General features: G+C 48.7%; 1 protein-coding gene across 1 annotated transcript; it reads left to right on the top strand.

Moving 5' to 3' along the window:
• The first annotated feature begins 529 nt into the window (after nucleotides 1-529).
• CSF2RB (colony stimulating factor 2 receptor subunit beta) lies at nucleotides 530-25,885 on the top strand. The gene is made up of 14 exons (XM_073330213.1): nucleotides 530-738; nucleotides 1,862-2,031; nucleotides 5,188-5,317; nucleotides 8,669-8,853; nucleotides 11,339-11,481; nucleotides 11,914-12,085; nucleotides 12,738-12,873; nucleotides 12,964-13,124; nucleotides 13,524-13,669; nucleotides 13,768-13,939; nucleotides 15,370-15,460; nucleotides 16,870-16,939; nucleotides 22,194-22,297; nucleotides 25,200-25,885. Exons 2-14 carry the CDS (start codon nucleotides 1,962-1,964, stop codon nucleotides 25,789-25,791), a joined length of 2,172 nt encoding a protein of 723 aa, XP_073186314.1. The 5' UTR covers nucleotides 530-738; nucleotides 1,862-1,961; the 3' UTR covers nucleotides 25,792-25,885.
• Nucleotides 25,886-27,708: the final 1,823 nt, after the last annotated feature.

Raw genomic sequence — 27,708 nt, 5'->3', positions numbered from 1 at the left:
TCTGCAAGTTTTAGAAGGGAGGGAAATAAGCAGTAGTGAGTTCCTATTGGAGGCATGATCCAAAGCTGATTGAAATCACTGAGAGCCCAGAGGGCAAGGTGCTGTACACACATGTCGTGAAAAGCAGTCACTGCCCCCAAAATCTTACAGTTGAGGTTATGGTAAGATACGGCAGGGCGGGGGGGGCGGGAGAGAAATACAGAACTCCTGTTGCAAGCGCTACTTCCCTTTTCCTTCTCTCTTCTTCGCAACTGTCTCACTGGGTATGGAGGCAAGGAGATGGGAAGCAAAGGCCAGCCTCTTGATTCCTAGAAAACAATGTGTCCTGATTCCTCCAAACCGGTTAATAAGAATCAGTGAAAAGTCACAATGAAATGAGATCTATTTCCTTCCCCTCCCAGGTTTTAAGAGCTGCCTCAGTGGCAGGGACCCAGTGGGTGTGAAACACACCAAAAATAGGAAGTTCAGAGTCTGAGTCTCACACTTCAGCTCCATGGTGTTCAGGGCTGTATCTGCTCCTTGAAAGGAGGCAGATGGGGGTGTGGAAGCCCTCAGAGGGCAAAATGTCCATCCCAGGTTCATTATTTCCCATGGGGATCCATTCCAGTTTTGGACAGCCGTGGTCATTGCTGATTCCTGTATGCGTAAAGGCGCTCCAGCTGCCAGGAACTGAGAACTGAGCGGGCCAGCGATCCACCTGCTGTGAGGCGGCTGTCCCACCGGCAGCTCTTGGCTCAGGTGAGGAAACTCCGCCTTTACTGGGGGAAGGGTACGTGGCAAAGAGAGCCTGTCCCCAGACAGACAAGGGCTCACGAGCTCTGGAGCCATCAGTCACAGTGGGATCTCTTCTCTGTGGTGAATGTTCACTTGTCTAGCACACCAGATTCTATCAAAGGAAATGGCATTTAGGAAGCTGGGGGTTGTTCTGGATGGCTCCCCATCTCCATGCTCCCGCAAAGTGGGAAAAAGCCACTGATCAGACATCGCCAGAGCACAGAGGCATGGCTCTGTGGCTGGGGCCAAGGCGGGGGGCGTCTGTCATGCTCTTTAGAAAGCAGTAATATGGGGGCACATTCTCCAGTGGTGCAACTCTAACTTCCGTTGAGTTACCCCCATGGAGAATTTGGCCATGCTCTTTGCACCACTGAATTCAATGCTAGATCCCACAAAAAGAGACACTAAAGCTCCTTTGGGATTATGCCTGTGGGTCAGCGTCCCAAAGCAATTCCCGGGGAGCTGGCTGCAAACTGCCAGTTGGAATCACTTCAAAGCAATTCTCACCTGCGGGCTTGCTGGAGGAGAAGCAGATGGGGTAGAAGCCCAGAACTGAAGGAACATGAAGACTGAATCCCCATCTCATCCCAAGAGAGGGGAGATGTATATGAGTGGGGGAGATGGGGCGGGGTAGGGTAGGATGGTGTGTCTCCAGGCTAGGCTTGGGAACCAATGTGGGAAGTGTGGGTGTGTGTCTCTGTGTTTGGGGGAAGTCCGGGGAACGAATGAACATGGAGACTGAATTCCCCTCACTCCATAGCCTAGGACTGTTTCTTGCTGATGAGGTTAATAGGGACAATGCCTGTTAGTCAAATAGATCACAACTGCCTCTCAGTTCTCTGGGCATTCAGCAACGCCGCAGTAAGGAGATGGGGACCTTGCTCTGCAATTAATTGGTCCTGCAAAGGAAATTTTATTCTCCATCCTCCCTCCTACAGGAGGTCTGACTAGGTGACCTAATGGTCCCTTGTGGCCTTGATGGATCAGTGAAAGGTCCCCTCAGTGCAGGGAGGGGAAGTTTTGTATCCCACAGAAGCTCCCTACCTCCCCCACCTGACCATCACAGCTTGGCTTCCGCATTTAACAGGTGACAAAGAAGCAGTGAACAAGTGTGAGTGCAAGAACCCCAGGCCGGAGACCAGCCCAGAGCACAGGGAGTGAGACTGAGCTGGTGGGCTCAGGCTGGCATGAACATGAAGGCGTTCTGGAGTGCTCTGCTGGCTCTGTGCTGGGCTTTCAGGGTCGGAGAATCTCGAGGTCAGTTTCAGTTTCTTTTCCGCTTCTTTTTCTTCCCTGCCCTTTTTATCATCTTCCCTCCCCTCCTTCCAGTCCCTTTACTCTCCTCCATTCCCTTTCCTTCTTTCCCCCTTTCCTCTGCTCGACTGCTCCCTCTGCCATTCCAGATGAGTATGTTGGTGACTAGACTGACAGGCAAGAGGGTGATTGTTTATGTGAATGGATGGTATGGTAAGTGGATGGAAATGTGGATGGACTTACAGGTGGGAGGGTGCATGGCTGAATGGAGAAATGGCTGAATGGAGAAGTAGGTGAATGGAGAAGTGGATGGATGGATGGATGGAAGAGCAGGAGAGTGAGTAGATGGATGAATGGACAGGTGGGCTATTGTGCAAATGTGTGAACAAGCTGGCTGGTGAGTAGGTGGGTGAACTGGAGGAGCAGTGCAGGGATAGACAGACCACTGAAGGAGCATGGAGGGATAGAATGACACATAGATTCAGGTGGGAGTGTAAGTGAACAAATATCCATTTGGAGATGTGGACAAATGGGAGGATGACTCTGTGTGAGGTGTGTGTGAGAGAGAGGAGGGGGGAATATGTGAGGGGCAGGGAGACAGAGTAAGTCACCAGTGTCAATGTCAAAGGCCCATGTCTAGGAGTGTCCATCCCTCTGAACCGCCTTAATTCCTTCTTTACCACTGCAGAGAACAAACAGGACCCTCTGTCATGTCCATTGACTGCTCCTGTTTCTAGGTTTAATCTCCCATCTGCGCACTGTTAGAGCTAGTTGTTTGTTGCTTTCTTCTAGGTCAGTGTACTTTAGAGAGGGAGGAATTTCTACAAATTCCTCAATGTTTCCTCTGAGCCCCTGCTGCCCCAGCTCTGCACCAAGCCCAGACCCCATACAGACCCTAAAACGGGTTTCAGAGGAGGTGCCTCATGCACATCTCTCTTTCCAGAGGTGGATGTGAATGTCTGATGTCTGATGTGCTGGGGCAATCACACTCCCCAGCCCAATGTGCTATTGGCAGGGCTTTCATCTCTCACACGCTCAGGGAAAGACACCCAAGTCTCCAGGCCTATCTGACCTCTGAGGCTATTAAGCTATGTGATCTATTCTCAGGTCCAAATCCCATGCTCACACCAGGACAGCCCTCTTCATTGCCGAGTCCTTCACTTGGGCCTTAGAGGCATTTTGTGGCATGGCTTGACATCATGTGACATGTCCTACAGTGCATTACTGCCAGCGACACCTCCTGAAATAATGTAACAATAATAAAAAGAATACAACAGTGACAAAACAAAACACGTTTCTCAATGCAAAGTTTGTTTTAAAATAAAATTTTGAAATTTTTCTTGTACTACATGTGCAAAACAAACTCTTCAGAATTTCCATTGCTGAGTAATTTAAAAGCCTTTGGTTTCGTTTCAGTTTAGAAGGAAACCCAATTTTGTAATGTTGAACTGTCCCATGCAATGGGAATTCCATGTGTGGCCCAGCTTTATCCCTGCTCACAGACAGCACAGACAATTTTACTCCAATCAAGGGTGGTGTCTACCTGGAAATTTTACACACCAGAAGGGACAAGATTTCCCTCCTGAGCCACTAATAAGGAACTGATTGCATCTCAAACTGGAATTCCAGCAATTGTAGATTATCTGCTGCCTGTGAGATCTCTGGACCGTCTGCACCTTCTCAGAAAATGAACCAAGTACCTATCTCTGTTCCCCATCAGCACCAGGAAGGGAGAACTATATTTTCCCATTCCATTTGCTAGATTTTTAAAAGGCCTTATCAATGTTTCTCTCACCCCACACATTCCCTTAAATCTCTTAAAACTGCCTTTCGATTTGCCATAGCCTCGGCTAGGAGGGCCAGTGAACTCCAAGCAATAATCTCCACTCCACCCTATCCAGCAATCCACAAAGACAAAATGATTGTGAGGCCCCAGTTGAATGTCATGCCTAAGGGAATTAGAGAGACAAGGTGGGAGAGGTAATATCTTTCATGGGACCAACTTCGGCTGGGGAGAGAGAGAGAAGCTCTTGAGCTACACAGCGCTCTTCTTCAGGGCTGGGAAAGGGACTCAGAGTGGCACAGCTAAATACAAGGCAGTGTCTGATTTCCATCACAAACAGTCTATCTCCTTCACTGTATTCTTCCCTAGATCCCATTCCCCTCCCAAGGAAACATGTATGCACACCTTAGACATTGTGTTAGAAAGCCAAACAGACATTTGTAGCTCTCTGGGAAAGATGTCAAAAAAACCTCTCAAAACAGACACATTCTCCGTGGGTGAAGAGGTGCATAGGGCTATGTTACACCTTTGGGAAAGTGCAGGTTCCTGCATGGATAAGATCTTCCTCCACTAGCACACCTGCAGCGCCGTAGCTGGCCTTGGACATCAGGACTGTGTGGTTCAGGAGAAGGAATGAAGGTGGTTGGTGGGTGCACTCCTGTATGCAGCGGAGGTCATCTGACCCGTGACACTGTGAGGATGCTCATGCATCCCCCACAGACATGGCTTTCAACGAGGGTTGTGTGTGCTCACCACCAGGACAACTCCCACAATGCGAATCAGAACTGCCAACCCCCAGCGTTCAGAAATCAAGAGTCAGGCCCAAAAAATCCTGAGAGTGACTTCAACATCATGAGATTTGAATGAGAATACAGTTGCGGGGGGGGAGGGGCGTGATTTGTCGTTTGTCATTGGTGCATTTAGGGCTCATCCTTCAAGCTTCTCTTCCCAACCATGTAGATCAGACACTTATTTTTTGTACATGAAAAGTGAGATTCTCGGATAATAACCTCAATGCAGACGTTGGGGCTTTAAGAAAAACACTCAGTAGCCCAACACGCATGAGAGACTCACACAAGTTAGCCAGACTGTGAATGCACAGGGACAATTCTCTCATTACCACAGCTCCTGGTAAGTAAATCTCTCTTTTCCAGCCTCTGGATTGTGAGTGTCGGGGAGGGGGAGATTTTTGTCCATGCCATCCCTGACACGTGAGCTAACTGACATGCGAGGGACTCCCGGGAGAGTTTACCCTTTCGCGCCTCCTTCCCCCATCTTTGCCCTTCCCGCCATGGCACCGGTGTGCACATCCCGTTATTCCTCACTGCCCATCTCTATGACCCATCGGCAGCGTTGTGCTTTCCTTCGCCCTGCAGAGAGCCTCCCGATGCAGAGCCTACGCTGCTACAATGACTACACCTCCCAGACGACCTGCACATGGCAGGAGTGCACAGAGGCACGTCGCTTCCTCAGTGTGACTCTTCACTATGAGGACAATATAGACAAGTAAGTGCCTGAGCCCTGTTCAGCCGGTGTCAAGTGGAGTGCCCCAAGGGGTCAGTCCTGGGGCTGGTTTTGTTCAATATCTTCATAAATGATCTGGAGGATGGTGTGGATTGCACTCTAGCAAATTTGCGGATGATACTAAACTGGGAGGAGTGGTAGATACGGTGGAGGGCAGGGATAGGATACAGAGGGCCCTAGACAAATTGGAGGATTGGGCCAAAAGAAATCTGATGAGGTTCAACAAGGACAAGTGCAGAGTCCTGCACTTGGGACGGAAGAATCCCGTGCACCGCTACAGACTAGCGACCGAATGGCTCGGCAGCAGTTCTGCAGAAAAGGACCTAGGGGTTACAGTGGAAGAGAAGCTGGATATGAGTCAACAGTGTGCCCTTGTTGCCAAGAAGGCCAATGGCATTTTGGGATGTATAAGTAGGGGCATTGCCAGCAGATTGAGGGACGTGATCGTTCCCCTCTATTCGACATTGGTGAGGCCTCATCTGGAGTACTGTATCCAGTTTTGGGTCCCACACTACAAGAAGGATGTGGAAAAATTGGAAAGAGTCCAGCGGAGGGCAACAAAAATGATTAGGAGACTGGAACACATGGGTTATGAGGAGAGGCTGAGGAAACTGGGGGTGTTTAGTCTACGGAAGAGAAGAATGAGGGGGGATTTGATAGCTGCTTTCAACTACCTGAAAGGGCGTTTCAAAGAGGGTGGCTCTAGACTGTTCTCAGTGGTAGCAGATGACAGAACAAGGAGTAATGGTCTCAAGTCGCAGTGGGGGAGATTTAGGTTGGATATTAGGAAAAACTTTTTCACTAGGAAGGTGGTGAAACACTGGAATGCGTTGCCTAGGGAGGTGGTGGAATCTCCTTCCTTAGAATTTTTTAAGGTCAGGCTTGACAAAGCCCTGGCTGGGATGATTTAATTGGGGATTGGTCCTGCTTTTGAGCAGGGGGTTGGACTAGATGACCTCCTGAGGTCCCTTCCAACCCTGATATTCTATGATTCTATGATTCTGCTGCAGAAGGACACAGGAAGCCTGTGGCTCCTGAACCTCAGAGGTGGGAATGGGAGGCGGGAAAGGGATCCAAGTTGACAACCAGGCTTTGAGGCGCACGTGGACACCTGTGCTGGCCCTGCTGGGAGGTGGAAGTTGGAGACTCTTTTAGGTCTGCATTGGGAGGATGGGGAGATGCAGGAGGGTGCGTTACTCAGTTTATTTTCATTACATTCATTGCCACTGAATGCATCCGATGAAGTGAGCTGTAGCTCACGAAAGCTTATGCTCAAATCAATTTGTTAGTCTCTAAGGTGCCGCAAGTCCTCCTTTTCTTATTACCTTTTCTGTCACTCTCCCTTGATTTTTCTGGGGGATCCCAGGTGTGAGTGATGGCAGGGCCTGTTAGCTTACTGCACCTGGAGTGGAGAAAGAGGCATTAGAATACAGCTGGGTTGAGGTTCATTCATCAGCAGAGGAGTGAGCGCTGGCTCTGCTCTCACAGACCTTCCACACCTCCCTTCTTTGCAGCAGGGTCAATGGAAGCATTCTGTTCTATGTGGGTTTTTGCACTTCCCTCATCACTGTCATATCTGAGTGCCTTCCAGGAGCGCGTTTAACCAACATGACTACACATCTGTAACACATGGTTAGCTCTCTGATCCTTTCCCCCAGGGGGAGAAGCATGTGCAGTGCAGTTTGAGTCATTTTTTGTTTGGGGGAGGAGGGGTGTTAATATACAAATGTTGCTCTGTATTTGTATTAGAGAAGGTAAGTCAAAGAAATTCACCTTGCACTTGGAGTGGAAGGTGATGTGGTTTGGGATGGTCCTTAGTTCTTGGGGGAGTTCATTCCACAGCCTCAGTAGCGCCAGAGAAAGGTCTTCTGCCCAGGTCAACTTTACCCTTCCTGTAGGCCCACCTCTAGGATTTTTGCCACCCCAAGCAAAAAAAATTTTGTCTGCCCCTGCTTTTTTTCATTCCCCCCCCCCGGCTCCCACCCCAACTCCACCCCTTCCCCAAATCCCCAGCCCCGCCTCCTCCCCCAGGCGTGCCGCATTCCCCCACCCCCTTGCTTCCTGCAGCTCCCCCCCACCCTGCAACCCCCGCCCTGGCTCACCTCCGCTCCGCCCTTTCCCCTGAACACGCTGCCGCTCCGCTTCTCCCCCCTCCCTCTCAGGCGAGGGAGAGGCAGTGCGTTCAGGGGAGCAGGCGGAGCGGAGGTGAGCGAGGGTGGGGGGAGCACAGGAAGTAACGGGGGGAGTAGAGGAACCGCTCTCCGCCCCAGCGCGCCTCTGCTCCACCACCACTGCCTCCCCCGAGCGCGCCGCCACTCGGCTTCTCCTCCCTCCCAGGCTTGCCGCGCGAAACAGCTGTTTGGCACGTGGCAAGCCTGGGAGGGAGGAGAAGCGGAGCCGTGGCAGCGCGCTCAGGAGAGCAGGCGGAGGCGAGCTGGGGTGGCGGGAGCACATTTCTAGGGGTGGCGTGGCCGGTGCCGGAATGCCGCCCCTAGAAATGTGCTGCCCCAAGCACCTGCTTGTTTTGCTGGTGCCTAGAGCCGGCCCTGCCTGTGTGCCCGAGGAGTAGATTTGTTGACCTTCATCCTGGAGTTTTAGATGATCTGTTAGATACCCTGGGCTCAGGCCATGGGGTGCCATGAAGATAGGGTCCAAGACCTTGAACTTTATTTGACATTTTATGGAAAGCCAGTGTATAGAGCTGAGGAGAGGTCTGATATGTTTACCTCAGCCAGTATTGCTGAGCTCATGCCAGAGACGGCCCATGCCTGCTGATAATGGGTAGCACAACCCCAGAAAAACCTCAAGTCATCCTCTGCTTCCGGCAGCTCTTCCTCCTGGAAAGCAGTGGCCCCTCCCTGCAGCTCCCAGCTGTTCCTCCTGCCTCTGCTCTCCCTGACAGGTGCAGCTCACAGCTCCCCGGCTCAGCTGCCCTGCAGGGAGAGGGCCTGGCTGCACCATGTGACCCAGGAATGGTGGGGGACACATGACCCCACATGCCCCCCTGTGCATCACCTCTGGCTCACCACCTACTGTACCAACTACAAGGCTCATTTCTTTGACCGGCCTTCTCTAATACAAATATAATATAAATGCAAAGCAATATGTGTATATGCTCTCCCCCTGAGGCTAGGGTAAGATAATAACTGTAGCAGAGACATATTCACATTTCTTAAGGCTTTATTGGAAGGTGCTCAGATACTACAGCAATGAGTGCAGTAAAAGAACTTATATTGATTAGAATAGAATAGATGTGGGGAAGATTTCAGGAACCTATTTTGGATTAGCTATCTGTATCTACATCACCTCCTCACCCTCTTTCTCTGCACATAGGAGAAGCATACAGATCCCATGTGAGTCTCAGGGACCTGAGGGGTTGCTGTTCTGCCAGGACTCCTGTGTCTTCTGGAGCTGCCACAGGAACAGCACCGATTTTGGATTAGGGGTGCACGACCATTACACTTTCAAACCTGATCGGTTGCTGCAGGCTGAGCTGAACGTCAGCCTCTTCCAGAATGGTAAGGGCGAGACACCACCCTTCTCTCCACATTTCTTCTCTCCAGGAATATTTTTGATTCTCTGAAATGAATACTTTTTCCTCTGTGCAGGTCCCCCAACCCTAACCAAGACTCCTGATCCCCAATCAGAGTGGATTGGTTTAAATCAAAACAATTTCCATTTTAATCATGATTAAAATCAGCAAGCAGCAAGCCTTGATTTAAATGCTTGATTTTAATTTTGTTTTGTGTTTGTACTTTTTTAGTTATTTTTCTAAAGAGATGTTGATTTTCATTGGTTGGTAACCATTAACACAGGTTGCTTTGCAACTAAATATAGCCTTTCAAAAGGTGACAGAGATGTAGTAATCGATCAGCACTGAATGTCTTTCAGGGCTAATCCAAGGTTGACCCTAGGGACCTCGGCTTTTGTTTCTTAGCTCCAGCCCTTGTCAGAGTCCAAACAGCAGAGATGAAAAATCTTCATGTCCACTATCTTGATTTCCCTCTTCCAGCATTCAAACCGATGGGACAAGGCCTTCTGCACATTCTTCTCTATGAGTGGATGGGGCAATCAACAAATTTTGTGCTACAACGGTCCACTTAATTTTGATAGTCCACCTGGATAGGTGGGGGGAGCTACCCTTCTCATCTGAGTGCATTAGTTCAGAGTGAGCATTTTTATAAATATACCTTGTAGCATGGAATACAGACATTACAAGTAAGATTAATGTATGCAGCAACTTACAAGCATTTTATAGTCTAAACACATCCTTACAAGTCTAACACCTATCTTGAACACTACTAACTTATAAGTGAGCTGGTCTGGTTTCCAGCTATGAATTTGTCAGTGCTCAGCTGATGCTTACAGACTTTACAGGAGCTGGCAGCTGGTTTACCAGCATCACAATACCTATACATGTTTTAAAAGCATTTATATAGCCTAACACATTTATTCAGATTCCTCCTTTTTACTTTTTTGTATTAGGTTACAAAAAGGTGAATGATACATTTCTTACTTACTAGGTTACGTTTCATTTTTACTTGTGATTGGTATTAGGCTCAATTTGGATAGAAATTCAGATTCAATTAAAAAGGCACAAAACCAGCATTTTAGTTTGTATTAGGATTACTATAATTAGTTAAATAAAACTACTTTATGTGTGCTGGATACATAAGAAAAAATGTTTGTCAAAACATGTTTTGCATTTAAAATTAACAGAATTGTTAAACAAAGGAAGTAGTAAGTGACTTTAATTCATTGTTTCGGATCCCCACATTCTTCAAGATTTTAAAACTAGTAGATCTCGTCTTCTCACACCTAATTTTTATACAGAGATTGGAAGAGCAAAACAAGCTTTCCTACTTTTTCAACTCCAGTTGGTTTCTTAATGTGGAATGAACTAGTTGAATAAACAGAAATGAAGAAAATATTCTCTAAACACCAACAGAAGAGGTTACTGCTGTCAAAAGCTGCTTTTAGCACTGTAACAAATTCTGAATCCAGGTGCTTAGCCAGTGACTTCCACCAGTTCAGTCTCACAGTCTTTAAAACTTGCAGCAAATATGTATTGCTTAAAAGAATCATAGGATTGGAAGGGACCTCTGGAGGTCATCTAGTCCAACCCCCTGCTCAAAGCAGGACCAATCCCCAATTTTTGCCCCAGATCCCTAAATGGCCCCCTCAAGGATTGAACTCATAACCCTGGGTTTAAGCAGGCCAAAGCTCAAACCACTGAGTTATCCTTCAAGCGATTATAATAGATTATGGTAAATTTAGGCTTTAAGATAGTTGTCATAATTTCACATTTAATTTTAAATAGACTTTTTTTTTAAAAAAAGGCTGTATTTGATTAAAACTAAAAAAATGATTTCAATAAAAAATAATTTTAATTTAAAAATTGATTTTTCACCCTGTCCCTAACCCTTCACCTTGCTTCTGCATATCAGCTATAATTCTGCTAGGAACTGAGTTTCATTTTCATTGTGACACCTGTTTAATAGCTTCTCACTTACAAGATTCTAGATAGATAGATAAATAGATTCCTTCCTTACCTGCCTACAATGGAAAAGGCGGATGTACTCCTCCCAACTGACCCACACCCTTGCTATACCTGGGTTTCTCTGCTATTAGGAAAAAACTGATGTCAAACAAACCTTTTCACTCAGAAAAATACACAGTAATATGTCTCCATCTTTAAATGAATGCTGGCTGCTATGGGTCTACCTGACAACACTCACCTCCCTATTCTCCTTCTGTTCTGTTCATCGCTATTTTCTGTAAGGCCTTGTCAACTTCATTTCTTTCACTGCCAAGTGCCAACAGACCTTAGATTTTTTTATTTATTTATTTATTTATTTTTTGCAGCAGTCCTGAGAAATCACACAAAAGCCTGATGTTAGGCAGATCTGGGTCCTTCCTTATGGAAATAAAACTTGGAAAAACCCTCTGCCCTCTCCCCATCCACTAATAACCACAGCCCATGTTGTCCCTTCCCATTTCCAGTCCAGACCCTCCCACCTCAGAAGCATTGGATCAATGTCACAGAAGTAGCCTGGGAAGCAGCTGGAGGGAGAAAGGGAAGACACTGGCTGCACAATGCACTGGAGCTTGACATGACTTACCAGTGGGAGTGTGAATCCTGGGAGGTAGGCATGAGATATGCTTAGGCATTGGCATGTGCTGTTCTTGGTTGCAGAAGACAACCCTTTGCAATCCTCTGAAACCTGCTCGGCTACCGCTGAACCCAGCCAATCCTCTGAAACCTGAATGGCCCAGACCGTGGGTCCGTGCACGCTGCAGCTAGCTGTGTGTGCATCTTAGAAGTCCTGTGCCATCCAGCCATCGCCTTGGCTGGTTAAGACCAGAGATTTAGCAATTAAAAAGCAGCCTGTGTGCTATAAGAACAATGAGCCCTGCACAAGGAGCATCTGGCTCCTCCTTACCCAGGGATCACAGCGCTGGCTGTGCTTGGCTGAGCTGAATTTCCCAAGGAAAGGGTCCTTCCCCAACCTCTCTGACAAGTCTCTCTCTCTCCCTCCACCTTCCCTCACCTCTCGCTATCTCATCCCCACTGACAGAAATCTTCCTCGGTGTCAGTCGCAAGCTCCTCCCCCTGCCTGCTGAGGCGTGATGCCCTTGTGTCAAGCAGCAACTATGTTGCTCGTGTGCGATCCAAGCCAAGCCAGGGCGCTGGTTGGTCTGGGCAGTCCAACAAATGGAGCACTGCCGTGTCCTGGAGGTCCCAGGAAGGTAATTCTGGAGGCTGAAGGGTTGTGAGGGGAAGTAGGGACATGCTGGCAGCAAAAGGATATTGTGCTTCGCTTCCAGAGGATTCGGGGGCTGAGCTGATGACATTGGAGAATCTCCGGAATTTGATGAAAATGGTCCCGTTTCACTGTTGCTCTCTTATTTGAAGTGAATTTGCTGTCACTGACAGGTAGCAGAGCAGGAGCCACAGAGACTGCAGCACTCTGCTTAGTTGCTCGGCCCAGGAGCACGACACCAGTCCCAGTGCAGCACTGGTAGGGGCAGTACAGGGTCCTTACGCACTCTTCCCCTGCCACTGCATCTCAAACCCCTGGCCTTGATGGGGCCCTTCTAGAAGTCAGAGCTGTGCTCAGTATCCGGCCTCTCAGCTAAAGGGCCAGTGAGTGCCAGTAGAGATGGTGGGTTTTGGTATATGAGCTCAGGAGAGGCCAGTCTCTGTCTCTCACAATACGTGGATTGTATTGATTGGATGAGTGGACCAGCATAATGCTCTGGACTGCCCTAGAGAACCCTGAAAGTAAAAGTTTTCCCTTCCTCCCTCCAACGGTCACAATCAGTCCCCGCTCCACTGTCCTCCCCATCCCTCCCAACCCTGCCCCTCCCAGAGCTGCACTAACCACTGGCTCCTCACTAGGGGATGAGGCTCAGCCCAAGAACCTTTGCTGCCTCTTCAATGGGGTTGATCGGCTAACGTGCAGCTGGGAAGTGAGGAGAGAGGTCACCAGCTCTGTCTTGTTCACGCTCTTCTACAGAACCCCACCGGCATCAGAGTAAGTGACCTGCCCATGGCAGCGTATTTCTGTCCTCCTGTATCTGGCCATCCCTCCTGCTCACTCAGGCCTGGCTGCTCTCTTCCCCAGAGAGACAGAATGCTCTCCAGTCCATGAGGAGGAATTGCCTGGCAGCCACTACCTGTTCCACTGCTGTGAGATCAATGTCACCAACCCCAGCAGGCTGAGCCAGTACCTCATAACTGTCCGGCCCAAGAAGGAGGAGAAACTGATTAAAGCCAACAAAAACAGTGAGAACCCATTTGGATCCTCTGCCCAGGGTTATCTGGAGGTTTCTCCTCCAGCTTAGGAAATGCTTGGGTTGGCAGAGAGGTGGAATGGTTAACAAGAGAGCTAGACAGTGATGCATGGGTGGAACAGATGGCTGGTAAAGGAAGCTCCCAGCACTGGAGCTCCTGACTGGCACCGACAGAGCACTGCTGCGCGGAGGTACAGAATGGGCATGTGGAGATGAGATGTGTCAGACGGGGACACTGCTATTAGCCGTCCTTGGTGCTAGTCTGCTCAGGCAACAAGTTTCGCACCAGCATATCCTTAGTCCTGCCCACAGCCCAGAGTGGGAAAGGGAATGGGCAGGAAGATAAGCTGGGAGATGGATGCATATTCCTAACGTGTTGTTTGTGTTCTAGTCAAGCCGCTTGCGCCTGTCAACGTGACAATGACAAAGAGGAAAGAGCAGGAGTATGAGCTGAGATGGACAAAACAGATCCTAAGCTATGCCTATATAGGCCAGAGATATGAATTCTTGTATTGGAAGACTGGTGACTCCTTGGAGGTAGGTGATGGTACTGCTGGGAGCCCAGGACTCTGCTGGGGAGGTGGGTGGATGGGACAGAGAGTTCCTCACCCCTCCTCCATCTTTTCTCTTCCCAGAATGCCCAGGGTGTAAACATCAGCAATGACGAGCCTCCCCTCATCTTCACCCTTCAGATGCTGGAGCCCTCCACACACTATAGGGGGAAAATGCGGGCAAGGGTGCACATGGATGGCTACCTGGGGCCCTGGAGCGAGTGGAGTGAGGAGTGCACCTGGGAAACTGAGAGTGGTACATCCCAGCTGGGCTACTGGCTTGGGGGGTTGGGGGTCAGTTCCCTCCCTAGAGAAACTGGTCCTTTAGCTGGGGTTTCAGGGGAACTGGGGTTTCATACAGTTAATTAAGCAAAGAGCCTGACCGGGGTCCCCTTGATACCTGGCTGCATGCTTCAGTTCACAGAGAAGGAATATAATTGGCTTATCTGAATGGGAGCCCAGGGCTGCCATTTTCCATGGCAACAAGGAAACAGTATGAAAATCAGGAGTTGGAAGTGGATGCACTACGTGAGAAGAGAACGGGGCCTCCACAAGGAGGCTTAAAAGCATGAACTGCCTACGTTATCAGAGTGTCATACAGAGGTTTTAGTTCCATGATTCCCAGGAAAATGACTGTAATCTTCCCCTACATGTAGTATCTCTGCACTGCCAGCTTTGAGGTGTCCAGGTTACTACCTTTAAGAGGAACCAGGCAGACTGGATCCCACTGGGCATGTTCAGGATGAAAATGGGGCTGAAAGCCAGTGTGAGAAGTTCATGGATCTACGTGGAGGGCTGGAAAAGGGAAGGAACGATCCATGCTAGAAGGTAGAAAGGGATCAATCAGTGGAGCTGGGTGAACTGTTCATTCTGAACAACATTTTCATGTTTGTGAAATAATGAAAAGATGGGCTCTTTGCAACTGATTTTAAGCAAATCTGTTGGAGTTTACATGGGTTTCTCTGGTCATTCAGAGAAGCATTGCTTCATGGATGTGTTGTTCAGCATTTGGAATTCAGACTGTGTGGTTGGTCACTAGGTCTGATGGTGCGGTTCTTGGTCTCCGATTGGCTTCCTGAACCTGTACCAACAGGAGAGGTGACTGAATAGGCCTTAATTGTGAATTTACAGACTCAAATGTTAATGTTTCCTGTAAATTCACGCTCAACTGCAAGTCTCCTGGCATTTCTAATGACTGGGTGTTTTTCTTTTTTTGTTGATATCTGCCATGTTCTCATAAGGATCTTCACCCTGAAGTTGCTGATCTGTTCTCTCAGTCTGAACTTCACTTTAACAAAGTTCTTTGCTCTGGGAATTTCTTCATTTTTTTTAAAAAACACAAATACAAGCTCGTCCCCAGATGTTTGCAAAAAAGTAAACTGGTTGTCTAGATGGTCATGGAAAACCCAACAGAAAGGGGTCAGGCATGGCTAGATCAAATCACGAGTTGGATTTAGCAAACGTGTTCACAGATTCATTGTCCTGATTAGGTCACATTTAGTCTATCCCACATGGGCAACTATTCTATGGTTGAACAGAACTGTCAGTTAGGACATGTGACTTGATAGGCAACCTACATTTTCCTGACCTCAATATCTTCCCTCAAGAGCATCCACAACATAAGGTTTGATATAGAATGAAGCCATTTTCTGTTGCTGTTCTCTCTCTCTCATTTATCTGTCTCAGTCTGGTCACCACTGATTCTCCCGCTGCTGGTCCCAGTCTTCACCATCGTGCTGATAGCATTTGGCTGGTGCGGTTATAGAGGCTTACTCAGGTAAGTCTGCACTGGGAGTGGGAGATTCTCCAGATGCATTGGTAGAGTGCAAAAAGAAAAGGAGTACTTGTGGCACCTTAGAGACTAACAAATTTATTTGAGCATAAGCTTTCATGGGCTACAGCCCACTTCATCAGATGCATAGAATGGAACTTATAGTAAGAAGATATATATACATACAGAGAACATGAAAAGGTGGAAGTTGCCATACCAACTCTAAGGCTAATTAATTAAGATGAGCTATTATCAGCAGGAGAAAAAAAACTTTTGTAGAGATAATCAAGATGGCCCATTTCAAACAGTTGACAAGAAGGTGTGAGAATACTTAACATGGGGAAATAGATTCAATATGTGTAATGACCCAGCCACTCCCAGTCTCTATTCAAGCCCAAGTTAATGGTATCTAGTTTGCAAATTAATTCTAGTTCAGCAGTTTCTCGTTGGAGTCTGTTCTTGAAGCTTTTCTGTTGCAAAATTGCCACCTTTAAATCTGTTACTGAGTGACTAGAGAGGTTGAAGTGTTCTCCTACTGGTTTTTGAATGCTATGATTCCTGATGTCAGATTTGTGTCCATTTATTCTTTTGCATAGAGACTGTCTGGTTTGGCCAATGTACATGGCAGAGGGGCATTGCTGGCACATGATGGCATATATCACATTGGTGGATGTGCGGGTGAACGAGCCCCTGATGGCGTGGCTAATGTGATTAGGTCCTATGATGGTGTCACTTGAATAAATTTGTGGACAGAATTGGCATCAGACTTTGTTGCAAGGATAGGTTCCTGGGTTAGTGTTTTTGTTGTGTGGTGTGTGGTTGCTGGAGAGTATTTGCTTCAGGTTGGGGGGCTATCTGTAAGCGAGGACTGGGTCTGTCTCCCAAGATCTGTGAGAGTGGGGGATCATTTTTCAGGATAGGTTGTAGATCTTTGATGATGCGCTGGAGAGGTTTTATTTGGGGGATGAAGGTGACGGCTAGTGGTGTTCTGTTATTTTCTTTGTTGGGCCTGTCCTGTAGTAGGTGACTTCTGGGTACTCTTCTGGCTCTGTCAATCTGTTTTTTCACTGCAGCAGGTGGGTATTGTAGTTTTAAGAATGCTTGATAGATAGAGATCTTGTAGGTGTTTGTCTCTGTCTGAGGGGTTGGAGCAAATGCGGTAGAGCTTGGCTGTAGACAATGGATCGTGTGAGCGCAGGGAGGGGCAGAGAAACAAGGGGGAGGTGCTGCATGGGCACACCCCTATCCATGATCTAGGGCTTAGTCCAGCTGGGGATATGCCTGGGCTGCAGCTTGAGTGTAGGGCCATGGAGTTTCAGGACCTCTGGGTTGACAAGGGGGCCCAGGGTAAGGCTGTGTGTCTGGTGTAGCCTCCTCCCAAGAGAAATGACCCTGCAAACTCTGTCTTGTTACAGCAAGAAGAAAAAATGGGAGGAAAAGATTCCAAATCCCGGCAAGAGTCAGCTGCTCCAGAGCTACCTCCAGGTAAGAGAGAACTGCTGACCGTGGAGAAGTGGAAGTGGAAGCTCTGCATGGGTCAGAGAAAGGGGAAATGCTGCCCTGGGGTTTATTGTTGAGTGTGTAGCTGCCCAGGTGGAACCTGTAAATACTGATCAAACCACTGCCTCCGCCTGGGGGATGATGGGAGCACTACGAGTAAAGTGGAAATGGCAGATTAGGCCATTTGTCTCTCCCATCTGTTATCCTGCTTCAGTGGCCAAAACCTGATGCTCCAGAAGTAAACCAGCTCCTGACCAGAATGCATGTGGTCAAGAGTGCAACATTCTGCATAGGGAAATTACTTCCTGGCCCTATGATTGAGATTCGGTTACTACCTGTGTAACTTGCACCACTTCCCATGTTATGAGCCATGCCATTAGATGATTCTTTATAAAGCCACAGCTCTCTGCCCTTCGGAGGCAGGGAGATTTCCAATACAGTGTGGGAAGATCTATTTCTTCTCTCCCCTCCCCCTAATGTTATCAGCTGTTACTTGTATTGAGTGACCCTCTCTTGATATGGGAGAAGGGAAAAAAAGGAGTCGCCACCCAGTCTGCCCAGTCCCCTTAGTAATGATCTTCCAGGGCAAGTCCCAGCTACATGCATTTCCATGTGAGGGCCAGTCACAGTGTTTGATTTGCAGGAGCGCAGGGACTGCTCCCTCCTTGTGCCCCCAAAGGCTGGGGAAGGGGAAGGCAGGAGGCTGAGTCATGGTCCTGTCCCACCTCTGTACCAACTGCACCCCGGTGAGCAGGTTTAATCACCGTACAGGGTGGTGGCCCCTGCCTAGGTCCCCCTCAAGGGGACACAGTTCATCCCCAACCCACCCTGAAGTGGTGGCGCTCCCCAACAACACAATTCCTAAAGACCTCAGCCAAATCTATGCCAGGTTCCTCCATGGCTCCTATCAGCACAGTATGGGGTGCCTCATAACCTTTACTGTATTTCTCCTTATGATGCCCTTATGAGGCAGGGCAGAACTATTATCCCATTTTACAGCTAGAAAACTGAGGCAAGGAGGTTAAATGGCTTGCCCAAGGTCATGCACAAACTCTGTAGAGAAACAGAAACTTAACCCCAGATCTTCCATGCCTGACACTAGCCACCATTCCCCGCCCCCTTGTCCTTAAATAGGACATTCAATAAATCTGTCACTCTTTTTCTGTCCTGTCACTGCTGCCCAGACCTTGACCCACCTCCACTGGCCCTCTCTGAAGCTCTTCAATCTCAGCTACATCCTCCATCCTGGGAGGTGATCAGAAATGTAGTGCTCCAAGGAGAGCATCTCCCCCCCTTCCCCCGGTCTGACAGAAGGGCACTATTTCCATTCCATTTTTAATGCTCCCATGCAACCTATCAGCTTTCACAGCTTTGCCCCCCACTGGACAGACACCTCCATTGTTCTGTTCCTGAAGGCTTGGCTGTGGCAAGTAGCCACCACAGCACACCTGCTCCTGGCTGGGTGGAGCAGTACAGCAACTTTTGTCTTAGTTTTCCCCTACTAATCTTTGGCCTGCTCCAGCCATTAAGAGTTCCCTGGCTCTCCGGTCAGATGACTTGACAGAGTCCTGCCCCTTCTGGCCAACAGATTCCTTTACCAAGTCCGATAGAACTGTAAACAAAACAAAACCCTCAGCCTGGCTGGGCTCAGGTGGCCACAGGCCTGCCTCATTCACTGTAGCTTATCCCCACAGCTTGTTTCCAGGTCTTGTGCTTTCAACAGCCCCGCTGTCCAGGGGCTGGCACGCTCCTCCCCTCTCTCAGGGGCTCAGGCAAGCTACTGCTCTTCAGGGTCCACGTCTCCAGTCAGGCTTCCCACTCACCCCTGGAGTAGCCTATCTGCTCTGCCTCCTCCCTCTCAGCCTTCTCTCAGGTCACTTCCCACCTCCTCTCCCCTGGGTCTCCTTCCTCCCACGAGGCTCACTCAGCTCTTTGTGGCCACAAGCCCTTCTCTTCCCCACCTGGGCTTTATTTCTAATTAGTCCTGGCCCATCCTCCAAGTTCAAGAAGGCAGGTTAACTGGCCTCTCAAGCCTTTACCCTTTCACAGCACCTGTAGAGTAAATACCCCATTACATTGTGTAACTGTGCCGCAGGGGGTCACAACTGAGAATGCCAAACTGCTGAGAAACAGGGCAAACACAGCCCAAAACTGGTGGGTATTCTTCCATAAGATATACCAAACCAGAAACAAAAGTAAACTTCTGTTTCACCACCCTGGCTATCAAGAAGTCATAAAAGCAGTTTCCTTAGACATTCCAGTTCTTATACCACCACCGAAAACGCTGGATTTAGAGAGGAGTGGTTCTTTACAACCAGTCTCAAAAAAAATGAAAAGGTTCTTCTGATCCCAAAGGACCATCCACACACCTAGGTCAATATGTATCTCAGATCTTACCCCAAAATCATGCTGATGCCAATCCTTGAGTATCTAGAATCTAAAGGCTTATTTATAAAAAGAAAGGTGAGAGTTAAAATTGCTCAAAGGAATCAAATACATACAGTAATTGCAAAGTTCTTGGTTCAGGCTTGTAGCAGTGATGGAATAAACTACTGGCTTAAGTCAAGTCTCTGGCTGCTTCCAAATCATTGAAAGGTCCTCAATTCCTTCATTAGAATGCTTCCATTAATAGAAGTTCATAGTCCAGAGCTTTGGGCAGGAAAGAGGCAAAATGGAGGGCTTTCCAGGGCCTTTTAGATCTTCTGCCATGTGGAGGGAACCTATCATTTCACACAAAGCTCTCAGCACAGCTACTGGAAAATTACAGGTGACAAGAGAGTGTTTGGAGTCACATGGGCAAGTCACATGTCCATGCATGAAGGTTTGGACACAGAAGAAGTGTAGCATGGCAGGCACTCACCACTGCAGCATCTCCTGCTGGACATCCAGGAATTAGCTCAGTTCCAGCCTTGGAGCGCCTCTTGCTGGCCAGTGTCTTCCTGATCTCCACCACTTATAGCCCTCTCTGGGGAACCCCAATCCCCATGGCCCACCACGCCTCAGTGACCCATCAGGGTCAACTGGACCCTAATTGGGTGTGGCCACACCTGTGGCTGTTTACCCAACCAGCCTCCCTTGGCTGCCTTTAACCCTTTCTTAACCGGAGCGGGGTGACCACCCCGCTACAAGAAGCCACCACCTATACCTCAAAGAGCACCTTTGCAGGACAGTTCTTTCAGTGTAGATGAGCATCTCCCATGGTCTATTTTCCAGTAAGTGTTTTTTGATGAGCCACTTAATTTGAATAATCCCTCCAAGATGTGCTGGCTAACTACCTTGTGGGAGTTACCTGGATTTCAAATGCTTGCTCCTGGGGTATAGAGCCAATACTTAGAACTTCAAATACAAAAAATGAAACATGCATACAGATAGCATAGTCAGAACCAGCAAATCATAACCTTTTCATAGGTATCTTACATGCCACATTTTGTATGAGATTTGTTGCAAATATAGAACAGAGGTTGCAACAATGATCTATATGGTCCTATCTTAATCAGATAACATCACACATTGTCCTCCGAGGACCCTGCCCATCAGTGCATAGGAGAAGCCCAGGTGATAGTATTTTTGACACTGTGTTTTAGCTTAATCTTGTGCAAGCTGAACTGCACCTACTATCGTGTTGCTCATTCCCTCGAAGGGGTCACATCCACCCGGAGATGCTATCAAGTCTCTCTAGTTCTAACTGAAACAATCTTGTGTCACTGACAAACGTCACCAGCCTGCTGCCCAGTGCTCTGTCCAAATCCATAATGCACACAGCTCCCAGGGCTGGCCCCAGGACAGCTCAGTAATGAGCTCTCTGCGCCCTGAGGAGCAGCCATTCCCAATAGCTCTTTGTTCCCAGTCGTACAGCTGGTTTTCAATCCACAGTTGGACTCTGTTCCTTACCCCATGGTTTTAAGTGTCTGTCACGTTTCATTAGGTGTCTGATCCAAAGGTGTCCGGAAATCCCAGGAAATGGTGTGCCCCAGCTCACCCTGAGATGGCAGAGCTCTCATGCTATAGACACAGGCTGATTTCCTGGGCCTTGTCCCTGCCTACAGCATCCCCATAGTCTTCCAGGGCAGGGCTGACATTACGCACAATGGTTGATTTGCTGCCCTCCTGCACCTGCCCACACTGTTGCCGTTTACTCCTTGGGCAGAGCTGCCATGACACACCTGGCACTACCTGACGAAGGGCGGAGTTAAATGAGAGAGATCAGCACTGGGGAAATGAAAGGCCTAGGGAGAACAAAATAAACCTCACCTGTAATGTCAACATCCATGTCTTGTGAGCCTCTCTGGCCGATACGTGCCTGCAATCACACTCAGTTTTGAACGGGGCAGCACCCACCTCTTGTGGGTGCCCCCTTCCTGGTCGGGTGTGAGCCTGGTTTTCTTTCAGTTCTTACAACAGGGTGGCACCTGCCTCTCGTGAGCACGCCCTCAGCCAATGGTTCTTTTGGTGGTTCTTCAATGGCTCAGCCCTCCAGCTGAATCATACACATTGTTCCCCCTTCCGGGGTGTACAGTCTCTAGGTCTTGCTCATGGCCCTGGTATGGGGCTGTAGCATCAAGGTTTCCCCCGGAGGTGCTGCCTTCTTTAACGGCCCAAAAGGGGCCCACCTCAGTACCCTCAGTCGGTGTCCTTTCCGCAGCCCTCCCTGGACTCAGTCTTCAACCAGATCAGCAGAGCCCACCATGGTACCCTTTTCCAGTCTGGCTAGGTTCTGGGCTCAGCCTGCCCACACTGAGCTGGCCATGGTCCTGCTGCTCTTCCTGCCAGCCAGGCACCTGGTCTTCAGCAGCCTTCCCTGGGCTCAGTCCTGCCTGCAATGAGCTGTCAATGGTCCTGCTGCTCTTCCAGCCAGCCATGCACCCACTTCTCCCTCTTCAAGCTCCAGGCAGCAACTGACTGCTGTGTCCCTGCTGCTTCCTTTTATATGGCCCTTCTGCCCCCTGACTGGTCACTCCAGCAGCTGCTCCCCTGCAGCCACTCTAGATTGCCTGGAGGACTTCTCCTCTGCTCTTTTCTGGGGTGTGATGAGGCAGGGCCACAAGGCCTCCAGCAGGAGGCCTCCAGACCTATTCCCCCCATCAAACCATCAGTCCCCAGGAGCAATGTTGCCCCCAAGAGGGGTTAAAGTGCTACCACACACTGTGGTATCTCCACTATGGGGCTTCTGGCTCCCCTCTGCCCTCAAGGAATCACCCTCTGTCTGCCAGGAGTGCTATCTGCCCTTGTCTCTTTTCAGAAAGTAGCACTTGGGATTCCGCTGCCGAGCAGCCAGCTGGACTTTGGCAAGCAGAGCCCTTCCGAGAAGATGGACCTGGCCAGCTGCATCCAAGTGCTGGATGGGTGAGTGGTCAGTGCACTGCTCAGTGGTGATACTCTCTGAGACGTTGCTTGGTGATGGTGGCATCTCAGTTCCTCTGGGTGGCTGATCCCATCAGGGACGGATGGCAAATGTAACTGGTGTGAATGATAAACCTTGGCACATCCTCCACATGACCATCTGGAAATGTCAATGGATGGACTTGCAGCCCCTGCTCTCCCTGGCTCCCTGGAAACACCAGTCCCAAACCCTGAGCCCTTTCTCCCTGATCTCTCCTTCTAGAAATGGGCTTGCCTCAATGCCCTTGATTTCCCAATCTGGAAATGGAGGTGTGTGACAGGTTGGGTCACAGAAACCCTCTTGGGACTGTCACCTGATGTGCTGAGATTACCTCTTAGCCCATTTGTCATGCCAGTGTGGGACTCCAGAAACCTGACTTGTTAAGCCAGATATGCTAATCTGCTGCAACACAGACCCAGGGTCTGTCCCACACCCCCAAAGCTGCAGACTTAACTGAAAATGGCTTAGCAAGTGCTCCTGTCTCTAGCACCCAGACACGCAGCTCCCAATGAGATGCAAATCCCAAATAAATCTGTTTTACTCTGAATAAAGCTAAAACATGGTAAATTCATAAATTGTCCACCCCTTATAATACTGATAGAGAGATATGCACAGCTGTTTGCTGCCCCAGGTATTAATTGCTTACTCTGGGTTAATTAATAAGCAAAAGTGATTTTGTTAAATATAAAAAGCAGGATTTAAGTGGTTCCACATAATAACAGACAGAACAAAGTAAGTTACCAAGCAAAATAAAACAAAACACACAAGTCTAAGCCTAATACAGTTAAGAAACTGAATACAGATAAATCTCACCCTCAGAGATGTTCCAATAAGCTTCTTTCACAGACTAGACTCCTTTCTAGTCTGTGCCCAATCCTTTCCCCTGGTACAGTCCTAGTTCCAGCTCAGGTGGTAGCTAGGGGATTTCTCATGATTTGCAGCCCTTTCTTCTGTTCCACCCCCTTTTATAGCTTTGGCACAAGGCAGAAATCCTTTGTCTCTCTCTGGCGTCCCACCCCTCATTCTAAATGGAAAAGCATCAGGTGAAAGATGGATTCCAGTACCAGGTGCCATGGTCACATGTCCTGTGAGAACCCAAGCCTTCATTCTTCCTGGCCTGACTCACAGGAAGGCTTGCAAGTAAACAGAGTCGTTTACAACCAATTGTCCTAGTTGATGGGAACCATCAAGATTCCAAACCACCATCAATGGCCCACAATTTGCATAATTACAATAGGACCTCAGAGTTATATTTCATATTTCTAGTTTCAGATACAAGAATGATACATTTATACAAATAGGATGACCACACTCAGTAGATTATAAGTTTTGTAATGATACCTTACAAGAGACCTTTTGCATGAAGCATATTCCAGTTACATTATATTCACACTCATTAGCATATTTTCATAAAATCATATGGAGTGCAGCATCACACCCTCTTCCTGAACTTACTGCCAGAGACTTCGACACTGACCATGGTGGAGACAGTACATCTAAAATTCCCTTTTTTTTTTTGGACAGGGCATTTGCTACCCAGTTCTCTTTTCTTCTCCTCCTGAGCATCTTTCTGTGCTTCAATCTCTTTGTCTTTTAAGTCCAGTACTTGCTGGTGTGCAGCCCTTTGTTTGGCTGCTTCTGCCTTCATGGCAGCCTTTTCCGGGCAAATTGCGCATCAATTTCCATTTGTCTTCCCTTGAGACTGACACTCGATGAGCTGGGATACCACAGGGAACCCCCTCCTGCCAGAACAGGCACCCCTCCACTCCTGTCTTGCTGAGTTAGACACTCCAGTCAGCTTCAGCACAGACCCTGAGGTTGGGCCACACCCCTCTGCAGTTGACTGAAACTGAGATCCACTCAGTTTAGGGGCTTCTGGAAATGGGCTTGCCTCAATGCCCTTGATTTTCCAACCTGGAAATGGAGGTGGATAAGCACCCCCTGCACAAAGATGCATACATGCCCCCTTCCCTACACGCCCTATTTTCCTGTCATCTGGAAGTGAGGCCCTGACCACTCTTGGGGCTGATTCTGGCTCTGGCAGCATACAAGAGCCAGTAGGAGTTGCAATAGGCCATAGGATAATTCCCCCAGTGCAAGAGAAGTGTGGGGCCAATGTAAGAAGCCCAAGACTGCCCTCCTCACAGCTCCTGGTATAGGGAGGTTGTGCTGATGCAGGGTACCCATCATGCTCTATACTGTGAGGGATTCTGGGTTAAGAAGAGTAGCCTGAGGAAGGCCGTATTCAGTTAGAATAGCCTGAGTCCCAACTTGGAGACACTTATAGCTGTACCCCTTCTCTGGCTTAGTCTCCCCTGGCCTTTGATACCCACCACCCATGGGTGGGTGCCCAGCCATCACTGGTCACTTTTGGAAAGTGCAGGCCATTATTTGTATTTGCTTTGAACCCCCATCACTCCTTGCCTGTCCCCTCCCTTTCGCTAGCTTCTACCTCAGTGGCTGTAAGCTCCTTGGGGCAGGGGCCATGTCTTTTTACAATCTCTGCCAAGTGCCAGGCAAAGATCTGGTGCTATATAATGTGGGTGGTGGTGATCACGGTCTCTGAAGGGTGATGTGCTGCTTGGGCCCTTAGACTCCAGAAACACAGAAATTGCCAGACTGGGTCCAGCCAATGGTCCATCTAATCCAGGATCCTGCCAGGAGCAGATGCCAGTGCCAGCTGCTCCAGAGAAAGGAGCAAGAAACTCTGCTATAGGCAATTATGGGATAATCTTCCACCAGGGAAAGATTCCTTCTAACCCACAAGAGACCTTTCTCCCAGGGGGCCCTCAGCTCCGCTCCCTGTCCATATGTGATGTTCTCTGCAGGGTGCCATCTCTGATTACTCTTGTTTCCCCCTTGCAGACCAATGAAAGTTAGTTCAGCAGAGCTCCCTGCAGCTGTGGCCGAGAGGATGATGTGCTTCCTTGGTGCACTGGACCCAGAGAACCCGTATCAGGCTCTTGAAATGACAACTCCAGCTCCACATCCTGCAGCCCCGGCTAGCTGCCGTTTGAGTCAGAGCACCAGTCAGTCCTTGTCACCAGCCACGCTCCCCTGGAGGAGCAGTGCTAAGGTCACTGCTTCTCAGGCACCCATGTCCTGCTTTGACTTTAATGGTCCATACTTGCACTTCCCCCAGGGGTGCTCCCTGCCTGACATTCATCAGGACCAGGAAGCTGCCCCACTGGGAACGAAGGGGAGTCCAGCATCCCTGAAGAACTTGTCCCTACCCCAGGGGGCCCCTTCCCAGACCTTGCTGGTGGGGGAGGAGAGAGGAGCAGCTCAGCTCCACCTCATCTCGCTTCCTGCTGAGAAAGAGATGAAGCAGCCACTTGCTGGAGGGCAAGAAGGGCCACAAGGCCAGCCAGCAGGTGGGGAAGTGGCGCAAGGGGACACCGAAGGTCAGAGATCACCAACTGCTGCCATCTTAAACAACTCTGGTCAGTTGGGATGATGGGAAATGGCCAGTGGGATACGTCACCTCGGAAGGTCTGTCACTGATGCCGACAAGAGACTCTGCCCATCTGTCCCCTGCACTGGCCCCGCAAGAGGGGATGCTCACTGCTGCCGCCGTCTTGACGTCCAACCCTGACGGCCCAGGCCACAGAGGGCACCCCAAGCCCTGAATTGGGCCCTGAGACAACTGATGTCGCAGTCCCAGTTCCATCTCCAGCATTAGCCACTCCCTCTGGAGCGCACCAGCATGCATTTGGGAGTCATGTAACGTTCCTCAAGGCCCCCCAAGGCACCTCAGAACCCATCAGTGTTTCCTGATTGTTCCTGTCAGAGGGGGTTGATACTTCTAAAGCAGAGCCTGTGCACGAGAGTAACATGGTCATGTTCAACCCCGATGACACTGGGCCAGTTTTTCTACACAAGATGGAGGAATACTGCTTCTTTCCTAGCCTCAAATCCACACGCAGGCCATTCAGCTCATCAGAACTCTAAAGTGTGACGCTTACTTTGCATTGCCACTATGGGAACGACGGGAACCAGTTGTCAGGGCCAGGGAACTCTGCTAACTCTGCAAGAGGACTGGTGAAGACAAGAGAGCTAGTGATTGGATGAAAATTCCACCATTCAAAGCATGTCATCACTATTGTTTTCCCCACTGTTCCCCACCCCTCTTACACAGGGAAACAAAAATTGCAATTCTTCTTTCCAGCCTTCTCCACTCTCAAAGGGGGTAAAAGACATCAATTAGCACCATGTCCTCCTCAGCTGTATTATATATTTGGATACAGAAACCAGAAAATATATCCCCATTGGAGAGACCTGCTCATTACACACACTCTAATCCCTCTGCCACTACCATGTTCGTCTTGCTATGGTTTTGGTGCAGAACATAACGTTGAGTTCAATGCAAACTTCACAGCATGAATGATCAAACGTCATGTCACAGATAAGATTCTGTCACAAGCACCTGGAATGAAATGCCTCACATTCTTTAAACAGTCTAGTTTATTTAGAGAGATAATACTCATCCAGAAGAATTGGTGTTGGAAGGGTGTAGATACCAAGGAAGGATTGGAATGGTTGAGTATGGGACAAAGTGCGTCGGAATAAGGGCTGAAACAGAAACAGGGAAATTTGGCTGGGATCAGGAAACCTTTCCTAATTGTGACATCTACTATCCTGTGGAATAATGTCCTTATTAGCAGTGTCCTTAAATGTCCTTAAAGCAGTGGAAAACCCATCATAGGAGACAAAAACTAGATCAGAGAAAACAATGGAAAATATACATTATTGCAGGGAAAGCTAGGGGAGAAGAGGCTTTTAAGATGGACAAGCTACGATTTCATTGGTCTCTTCTATCTCTAATTCAGAGCAATCTGGATTGCTTGTTAAACTGGGAGCAAGCAAACAATATGTGCTTTAATACAGTTAAATGTAAATGTATACATCTGGGACAAAAGAATGCAGGCCATACTTACAGGATGGGGGACTCTATCCTGGGAAGCAATGACTCTGAAAAAGATTTGTCATGGTGGTTAATCAGCTGAACATGAGCTCCCAGTGTGATGCAGGACCCAGAAGGGCTCATTCAAATCTTGGATGCATAAACAGGGACAGGGGAATCTTGGGTAGAAGTAGAGAGGTTATTTTACCTCTGTATTTGGCACTGGTATGACCACTGCTGGAATACTGTATCCAGTTATGGTGACCACAATTCGAGGCTGTTGGTAAATTGGAGAGGGTTCAGACAAGAGCCATGAGAATGATTAAAAGACTGGAAAACACGCATGACAGTGACAGACTTAAGGAGATCAAGCTTTTTTGCTTAACAAAGAGAAAGTTAAGGGGTGACTTGGTCACAATCTATAAGTACCTACATGGGGAACAGATATTTAATAATGGGCTTTTCAGTCTA

Source organism: Lepidochelys kempii, chromosome 1 (assembly GCF_965140265.1).
Source record: "Lepidochelys kempii isolate rLepKem1 chromosome 1, rLepKem1.hap2, whole genome shotgun sequence".
NCBI classification, from domain to species: domain Eukaryota; kingdom Metazoa; phylum Chordata; order Testudines; family Cheloniidae; genus Lepidochelys; species Lepidochelys kempii.
The sequence above is the reverse complement of the archived record's forward strand: the minus strand, read 5'-3'. Positions and strand labels throughout refer to the sequence as shown.

Coding starts and splice junctions, on each gene's coding strand:
- CSF2RB (XM_073330213.1), top strand. CDS start 1,962: ATGAACATGAAGGCGTTCTGGAGTGCTCTGCTGGCTCTGTGCTGGGCT. Junction 8,854..11,338: donor CGTCAGCCTCTTCCAGAATG/GTAAGGGCGAGA, acceptor TCCCATTTCCAG/TCCAGACCCTCCCACCTCAG. Junction 13,125..13,523: donor GATTAAAGCCAACAAAAACA/GTGAGAACCCAT, acceptor TTTGTGTTCTAG/TCAAGCCGCTTGCGCCTGTC.